At 36.6% G+C, this 9,948-nt stretch overlaps 1 protein-coding gene across 1 annotated transcript; it reads left to right on the forward strand.

The window, feature by feature from the left end:
* The first annotated feature begins 1,429 nt into the window (after positions 1–1,429).
* Positions 1,430–4,006, forward strand: SLITRK4 (SLIT and NTRK like family member 4). Its single transcript, XM_009635819.2, has one exon. It carries the CDS (start codon positions 1,493–1,495, stop codon positions 4,004–4,006), a length of 2,514 nt encoding a protein of 837 aa, XP_009634114.1. The 5' UTR covers positions 1,430–1,492.
* The last annotated feature ends 5,942 nt before the right edge of the window (positions 4,007–9,948 follow it).

Genomic DNA, 9,948 nt, shown 5'->3' on the forward strand with positions numbered 1-9,948 from the left:
GGGCGGCCCCTGTGGGGTCGCTTGCCGCGGCCAGGGTCGGGAGCCTACGGGGGTCAGCAGCGGCTGCTCTGCTCCTTTTTCTCCCCGTAGTCCCTCTCCGCGGCCTCCTTGACCCCTTCAGCCATCCCCTCCCCTCTTCCTTCCTTGCCTCCTCTCAGCTTTCTCTCTCCCTCTTGTCCTTCTGTCCTCCCTTCCTTCCTCCCTCATCCCTCCTTTGCCCTCCCTTCCAGGTCCCCTGGCGCATCCTCCCCTCCTTGCGGCTCCCTCCAGCCCGATTCTCCTCCCTCCAGCTGGCTCCTGCTTTTTCCACTTCCATCCTGTCTCCCTCCTGCCAACTCAGTGGCTTCCCACAGCAGGAAACAAAAGGGACAAGTTGGGAAATGGGGGGAATGGAGGAAGGTGAGGGGAGCAATGTATTGATTATTGACTGATTTCTTAAAAAAAAAAAAAAAAAAAAAGCTATCTTCTAACCCAGAGGAAATGCTGTGGCTCCAGCTCTTCTGCCTAAAAAATGGCAGCTCAGCTGGCCTGAATATATGTGAAGGGGTCTTGAAAGCCACCTCTGTATCAGTGCAGGGATAAGAGCAAATTACATAATGTTTTACAAAAAAAAAAAAAAAAAAAAGTTCTCAGATTTCGGTAGTGTCAGGCCAGTGAATTGTGACTTTATTTTGCCCTGCAAGTCAGGGTATTGTTGCTACTCCTGGGGATGGGGCTGTATGCCTGTGCATGCTTCTTCCCTATCTGTGTGCTTCCATTGGTCACCCAGAGCTGATCTTCTTGGTTTGTGTATAGTTAATTGTATTTCTGTGATCAGTTTACCACCTGTTTATTTAAACTAGGTATTATAAGTGACAGAAACAATGTGAGTGCATGCTTATGTATCCCTTGAGTGAATGTCACTATTATCATAGTGATAATCTGTATGTGTTGATGCTATAGATACACACATTGAGTATTGACATTGCTTTTTGTGTCTGCATCTTCATCCTTTCTATATTGTGCTATCCCAACCCAGATGTTTGGGCATGCATAACATCAGCATTTGTGTTTAATATCCCTGAAATGCATGGCAACATATGAGCAGTGCAGGAGTAAGGGGAGTAAATATGCATAAAATTGGAATCTCCTTTGGTTATTTTACTTTGTTAGTTACGCATGTTTGGCATGTCCAAGAGACAGAAATATATTTGACAGACCTCAGAGTTACTTGTGTTTGTCTACAGAGATTTACATTCTGTATTTTAAATCATTCTAGCCCCTGTGTATTTGTTTGGTTGTTAAAATCTTTCATGTTATTTTAAATTCAGTGCTTGTAGTTTATCTATAATCCTTGGCAGGTACAGTAGCTCAGTGGAATACAATTTTTAACCCAAATGACGTTTTGGAACAATGACAACTGAAAAACATTTTCTTTTTTCTTTCCTTCTTTTTTTCTTTAGATTCTTTGTCTTTGTTCAGGAGCCTAAGGTTACTTGCTGATCACAAGAAGATGTTTCTGTGGCTCTTTCTGGTTCTGTCATCTCCAGTTTCTTCTACAACTGCAGATGCTGATATATCTGTGGAAATTTGCAATGTTTGCTCCTGTGTGTCAGTTGAGCATGTACTCTATGTCAACTGTGAGAAGGTTGCAGTCTACAGACCAAATCAGCTTAAACCACCGTGGTCTAATTTTTACCACCTCAACTTTCAGAACAACCTGCTAATTATTCTATATCCAAATACCTTTCTTAATTTTACACATGCAGTGTCCTTGCAACTGGGTAATAATAAGTTACAGAATATTGAGGGAGGGGCCTTTATGGGTCTTAGTGCATTAAAACAGTTGCACTTGAACAACAATGAATTAAAGATTCTCCGAGCTGACACTTTTCTTGGCATAGAGAACTTGGAGTATCTCCAAGCTGACTACAATTTAATCAAGTTTATTGAACGGGGAGCCTTCAATAAGCTTCACAAGCTGAAAGTCCTGATCCTTAATGACAATCTGATTTCATTCCTTCCTGATAACGTTTTTCGATTTGCTTCTCTAACCCATCTGGATATACGAGGGAATCGAATACAGAAGCTTCCATACATTGGCGTTCTGGAACACATTGGGCGAATTGTTGAATTGCAGCTGGAAGACAACCCCTGGAATTGTACCTGTGATTTGTTGCCTTTGAAAGCATGGCTGGAGAACATGCCCTATAACATCTACATTGGAGAAGCCATCTGTGAAACACCCAGTGACTTGTACGGAAGGTTGCTGAAAGAAACCAACAAGCAAGAGCTGTGCTCCATGGGGACAGGGAGTGATTTTGATGTGCGCATTCTGCCTCCCTCTCAGCTGGAGCCCGGTTACAGCACACCAAATGGCCACACCACTCAAACATCAGTGCACAGATTAGTCACAAAGCCGCCAAAGACTACAAATCCTTCGAAGATCTCGGGGATAGTAGCAGGCAAAGCACTATCTAATCGCAATCTCAGTCAAATCGTATCTTACCAGACCAGGGTGCCTCCTTTGACTCCTTGTCCAGTCCCTTGTGTTTGCAAAACACATCCTTCAGATTTGGGATTAAGTGTAAATTGCCAAGAAAGAAATATAGAGTCAATGGCCGAACTGGTACCAAAACCTTTAAATGCCAAGAAACTGCATGTCAATGGCAATTATATTAAGGATGTTGACACTACAGATTTCATTGAGTTTGAGGGGCTGGATTTGCTACATTTAGGCAGCAATCGCATTTCAGTGATCAAAGGAGAAGTTTTCCGCAACCTTACAAATTTACGGAGATTGTATCTCAATGGCAATCAGATAGAGCGTCTGAGCCCAGAAATGTTTGCTGGTCTCCACAACTTGCAATATCTGTATTTGGAATACAATGTTATCAAAGAAATCCTAGCAGGCACCTTTGACTTAATGCCAAATTTACAATTGCTCTACCTGAACAACAATCTTTTACGAAGCTTGCCAGCGTACATTTTTGCTGGTGCACCACTTGCTAGACTGAATCTGAGGAACAATCATTTCATGTATTTACCTGTAAGTGGCGTTCTTGATCAGCTAAAATCTCTTACACAAATTGATTTGGAAGGTAATCCATGGGACTGCACTTGTGATTTAGTTGCTTTAAAACTGTGGCTTGAAAAGCTAAATGAAGGTATTGTGGTGAAGGAATTGAAATGTGAAACACCTGTACAGTTTGCTAACATTGAACTTAAGTCTCTGAAAAATGAGATCCTCTGTCCTAAACTTTTAAACAAGCCATCTGCTCTGTTCACTAGTCCTATGCCCGCTGTTACTTTTACAACACCACTGGGACCAGTTCGAAGTCCTCCTGGTGGCCCAGTTCCGTTGTCCATCCTAATCTTAAGCATATTAGTTGTGCTTATTTTAACAGTGTTTGTTGCTTTTTGTCTTCTTGTTTTTGTGCTTCGGCGCAACAAAAAACCAACTGTAAAGCATGAAGGGATTGGGAATCAAGAATGCAGTTCTATGCAACTGCAGCTAAGAAAGCATGATCACAAGTCAAACAAAAAAGACGGACTAGGTGCAGAGGCCTTCATTCCTCAAACCATTGAGCAGATGAGCAAAAATCATACCTGTGGCTTAAAAGAGTCTGAAACAGGCTTCACGTTTGCTGACCCACCAGGGCAAAAAGTCATTCTGAGAAATATTAATGAGAAGGAGAAAGATTTATTGCATGTGGATACCAGAAAAAGACTTAGCACAATTGATGAACTGGATGAATTATTCCCTGGGAGGGATTCCAATGTATTTATTCAAAATTTTCTTGAAAGTAAAAAAGAATACAACAGCATAGGGGTCAGTGGCTTTGAAATACGTTATCCAGAAAAACAACAAGACAAAAAACCCAAGAAATCTCTAATAGGTGGTAATCATAGTAAAATTGTAGTAGAACAAAGAAAAAGTGAATATTTTGAACTAAAAGCTAAACTTCAAGGTTCACCTGACTACCTACAAGTCCTTGAAGAACAAACAGCTTTGAATAAAATATAGGTCATGCAATCTTATTGCCTACAGAGGACATTTATTTAATGATGAAAGTGCCTTTTGTTGACTTTTAACTTCCAAATACTATATTATATTTATAGGCATAGAGGCAGGTGTATCCAAGGGTGTCTGATTAACTATAGCTGCATATGGTTTGTCAAGTAGAGGAGAATTTCCTTAATAGATTTTACTACATAAAGCTCATGCCCTGTGGAATCCTGTAGGGATACTGCAAACTCTATTGCCAAAGGGATGCTTTATACACATTACACTGAATTTAACCTCAAGAGGCATATATGTTTTGTACCTTAAATGCAAAACCATCGTCTCCTTGTGATTTGTTAGAACAAACACAAGAAACCTGGTACTGGTATTTGTACCTCAGCTGGGTCCTTCATCCTGCACGTGGATTTAAGTTGGTGGAACTGGAGTAATCCTTTGATTTGTGGTGTTGTAATGGCACTGTTTACAGATTAACTGAAAAGTAACAAGCATGCAAAGAGAGAACATTCGATAGTATGTGTAAATTGGATACATTTATGGCCTGCATCTTGAAACCACTGGAATTATAATGTTAAATTGTGCAAATATTTGTTTAAAATATACCATGCATTACATAGCTATGAAATAAATTTGACCACTTGACGCATACATGTCTATACACAAAATTAAAAAAAAGAAAGAAAGAAAATAGTTCAAACTGACTTCTGCAGTATTTGTGGCATCTGAAGAAAATATTTGATGTTTATGCAGAATCTGTTGTAAGACTCATCTCCAATTAAAACTAGAGTACCTTCTCAGTTACGTGAAACACTTACAACCCCAACAGGTTGTCCAAAATTGTCAAAGTGCTTACTGTGTGAGCGTAGCAGAAATTATTTTTGTAATATAATTCATATTTATGAAATACTTTGTATACTAAATAGGAAAAATATGTACTCCTTAATATGTATTTAATATGCCTGACTTGTTTTCCTGATCACAATGCATTAATCATTCAGTATAAATAAAACCAGAACAATATACCAAACAGAAACTGGGGGTGTAATGTATAGAATTATCCAGAATTAAGTGATTGGATATAATGATAATAAAATTGTTCTGTACTATTCTTGTGAAATTAGCATATTATCTTATTTCAGATTTGTTACCAATGGTGCATTTTAAAATAGATTCATTAGTTTTTTAGTATTGTGTCTCAGGCAATTATTTGCCATCAGTTGTCTTGCTTTTCAGGGCTCTACAGCTTAATCTAAATAGTTTTCACTACAAGTATTTACAGGAATTCATGGTAACAGTAGTATTTTAATTGTATATGTGTAATTTTTCTGTTCTTATTATCTGTCTGGCTGCTGTCAGTCAGAAAAAAATGGACAGAATAGATGGCGTTTATTTTTAAAGCCACAGTGTAAAATTAATATAGTGGTCTCAGTTCAGAGTATTGTGTAGCTCGTATCTTGAGTAAAAACTTGCCTTTGTGAAAGCTGAATCTGAATATCTAGGGAAAAAAGTAGTCAGGAGAATGGAAAATCCCCACTGTAATTCACTGATAGATGGTACCTTGAGATGAGAATGGAGATACATACAGCAAATCTATACTAGGAGACTAACAGAAGATCTTTGACTTGAAAAGGCATTTTTTTCATTCATTTCAATGAGCTGTGGATAAGACCCTCTATGTCCTTGCCTGCAGAACCTTCCCCCCCACCCCCCGCCCCTTTATAATCCATACATAAATCAATTAATATTATCAGAATATAAACACAAACAATTTTAATGAATTTGAAACTAGGAAATGTTACAGCAAGACCCAATAATACTACTATGGAGAAGGCCGTGTCAGCTATTTCCATTATAAACCTCTAATTTCAGGGCTCTATTACACTGCTGTGAATTTTTTTTTCTGCAATGATACTTGGCAAATTGCCTGTAGTGTATTTTTAACAAAGTTTACTGAAAAAAAAAAAAGCACTGCTGCTTCATTTAAGAGAAAGCAAAACAAGACATTTTTCTACTTTCAGACATTTGCTTATATTCTTGAACCCTCTTAGAAAGAGGGTTGTTTTGTTATTTTTCTCCATACTACAAAGTATATTCATAACTTGAGATAAGAAAAATGTAACATATAAATTAATGGCCAAGTTTCTTTCAAAAAGGTGCTGTTATCCATGCACCATAACTGACTTCATTCAGGATGTCATAGGGATTTTCAGGACATGGATACTATGAACATATGCATTTCTACCATAGAAAGTTCTTGGTTGCCCAATGATGCAATACATGGCCAAGGCTTGCATAAGAACATTTGAATTTATTGTGTCAAGAGTCTGTGGATTAAGGAGTGTTAAAGATGCACTGACATGATAGACTGTAATGGCTCCATCAGCAGGCTGAGAATAATGGGTCACTCTGCCCGCTCTGCACAGTTCTGCATGGCTTTGAGGATGTGTCAAAATTCCCTGGCATTTCCCAAAGCCAAAAGGCTTCTGACACACTTAAGTGCTTTGTCAGAGACTGTCATGTCCCATGCCCTTCTAAAAATAGAAAATAAGCTAATACTTTTAAGTGATGTTAAAACTGATGTGCTTATGACTTGTGTTGCCCTGAGTTAAAAGAAGAATGATAAATGATCGTACCTTCCTCAGCTAAAAAATTGAGGTTTGTTTTGTTTTGTTTTGTCTTGGGGGGGAGGGGTTGGAGGTTTGGGGTTTTCTTTGTGGTGGGTCTTTTATTCCCTGATCAAAAGAGGAAGAACTGAACCGTTATGCTATATCGTTACACTGGGTCAGGTTTTCCTGTTCATTGAGGTCCTAATCCAGTAAAGTATTTAAGCTCAATGTAAATCATGTGCAGAGCATTCATGAGCTAATAATTACCTGGCCAAGAGTGGGGCTTATATAGAGTTTTGTCACTGACTTCAAAAAAGCCATCTCAGAAGAATTGTGTGTAATACATAGAGCCCAGTGACTTGTTTGGGATTATGCAGTTGAGCATAGGTTCACCAGCATCAATAAAGGTTGCACAACCTGGACCTTCCTGTAGAAATTGTTCCTAAGTGTTTTACATGTATGGTGCAATATATAGGCATAATAGTGTGAGTGAAGAATGCAGAAGTTGGCAAAACACTATATTTCTGTGAATTTGTTATTTTGAATTACAACCTTAGTGTCAGTTTGTTTCCTCCATGTTTTGAAACAGTGTATGTGTCTGCACAGCAGTTTTAGTGTAGTGTCCATTCAAATCTATAGTCAGTCTATCTGGGAAGGTGACTCTTCGGATGTAGCTTAACAGATCTATCTGTTCATTATGTTGGTTTGAGTGGCCATGCTTGTAAAATGGCTGTTAAGACCCATAGACATAAACTAATAACATAATCTGTTGTCTTCATTGTATTATAAAGAAGTTTCCATTTTTAAATTAAATCAATAAAGTGCAATCGTTTCTTTGGAAAAAAAAACCAATTGTGCAATTATATCAGAAAGCAACTACCATGGTGCAAGAACATAAGACCATTGGATAATTTACCTTTTGCATTTAGTGTTCAAGATTGACAATAAGATAGAAATCTAGTATAAAAAAAAATTTGTTTTTTGGGTTTTTTTTGAAAAAAAGCCATAATAACCATATAAATTATAAAAGGCATGGCCTTGTGAATAATGTTAACAAATGTTTCAGAATCAACAAAATACATCCAAAACTTGATGGTGGTATAGTATCTATAATATCCTTTGCATGATTTGTACAATTGAATTTGTATGAAATGAGCACAGTGAGGGGGTTTTTGTTGTTTTTTTTTTTTGTTGCATCCAAAGAACTGGGAAGGAAATATAACAAGAATGTATTTAAAATCACTCTATTTTGAAATAAAGTAAAGAAAACAAAATGTATTGGTTTTGCCCTGCTTCGATCATTACTATTCTAAGTTAGTTTCTAGTTAAGATAGTTACTTATAACATCCAGTCCAATGCACAACTCAGAAAGATACTGTTTATGAATTTTGTTTGCCTTCAGCAACAGCAAAATATTAGGCAGCGTTGACTTAAAAATTTGTATGTAATATTAATAAAATTGTTTGGTACTATTGTATTACTGAAACTAGACTTTGTTAAGTGCCTGTAATATTCTCTTTCGGATGATTTGCATATGGATGAAAGAGAATCTATAAAGTAGTTAACCAGTACTGTTTTCTAATCACCTTGACAATTTGTTACTCTTTTTTATAAAAGTTTTTCCCTTCTTCTGTTATCTAGCAAAATCCTCTTTGCCTCTGTTATACAAATAGTCCCTCCAAAGTCAGTGAAATTTTTTTTAAAACACAAGCAGAATTAATTTTCAGTTGAATTCTGTGATCTTCAACACAGAAGTGCTTAGAGGAACAATCACGTAATGCTAGGGGCATTAGTTTTAATTCTGCTCCCTTCTCATTAATCATTTTGAATAAGAATTTTTTTCAGAGGAAACACAAGTTGTTTATTTTTAGCAAAAATAAAAATTTCAATTTATATACCATTTCAATTGGTTAGGTTAGTTTTATATATGAAAGGTGGAAAGATGTCTTTAGGTAGTTTAACTTCCAAATTTAGATTTTGCAGTAAAAATATTTTACAAAGCCTAATAAAAGTCTTTATGAGAGGGAGAAGAGCAGGAACAGAATTATGTCTAGATTAAACATTCCCTGTTGTGTAGGATTTAACATGCATTATAATGGTGGTGAATGAGAACCAGAATGTGATAGGGACTAGAAAATCAGGACTTGATACGGATTTCTTTTACTGCCAGTTGCAGTGTAACATTAGAAGCAAACCCACTGCACTAATTGAAAAAAGGCCTATGTATATATTCCATAGAATTTCTTTCTAAAGAAAAACTTGAGAATCAAAAATAAGTATTCATGTTTTGAAAATAATATGTGTGCACTGATTTCCTGAATGTAGAGAAACCTGGCACTTTTCTGTCAATATGTTTTTGCATTATTTAGCCTTTGTTTCTAATTTCAATTCATTCATCCTTATGTATTCTGATTGATGCTGTGTTGAAAAATAAAAATAGGAATGTCAATGCTCAGGGACAAACTCATCTCAGAAATTTACCAATGTAAATCCAGACTAACTCGACAGACTTCAATGGAATCAAATCAGCCTTACCCTAGTAAACATAAAATTTACTATTTAAATTTGCTGGTTTAATACATAGACTTGGGATATACATCACATAAAATAAAAATGCTATCTTAACAATACAATTTATTTTCTCCCTATAATGAAACAAACTTACCCTGCTTTTCTTTCTCATTAAGTATGGACTTTATTGTAAGTATCTTTATTCTACTGTTAATTTTATTCATATTCATTTGTTCATTAGTAATACTTGAGATAATTTATTTATTGTCTGAAAACACTACATTTTGAGCAGTCTGTTATTTTTAAAGTACCAGTCATTAGTAACAGACTGATGCTGCATTACATTGATTTTTCACTCTCTTACTAGGAATTTTATAGTCATTTAACACTAAATAATTTCTTAAAAGCACAAATAGCAATCAGATGAGAAAAAGAGACCTAGCTGGTACTAAATCTGAATTTTTTGTATGTGTGTATATGAATGTATATGTATACATCTATGCATGTGTATGCGAAGGCTTAAAATACTGTAAATCAACTGTGATGGGTACGCAAGTGTTACATCATTGTCCCTTTGGCCTTTGTTTAACCAGAAAACAAAAGGTGATCTCTATATGGTTTAGTAGTAATTTTGCATATGGACAATAACAAAGAATTCTTCCTCGGTTTCCCTCATCCACAAGCATTTCATTTCTTGATTTAATTTTATGTAATATGCCTAGAAATGTGTGCGCTATGACCATCCAGGGCATCCTTCCACTTCATGCTCTCACTTCACCTTCAGTGTGCCCAGTCCCCTACAGCTGAATGTTTGTCTTGACATTGGTT

Source organism: Egretta garzetta, unplaced genomic scaffold (assembly GCF_000687185.1).
Source record: "Egretta garzetta isolate BGI_Z169 unplaced genomic scaffold, ASM68718v1 scaffold63, whole genome shotgun sequence".
In the NCBI taxonomy this organism is placed as follows: Eukaryota; Metazoa; Chordata; class Aves; order Pelecaniformes; family Ardeidae; genus Egretta; species Egretta garzetta.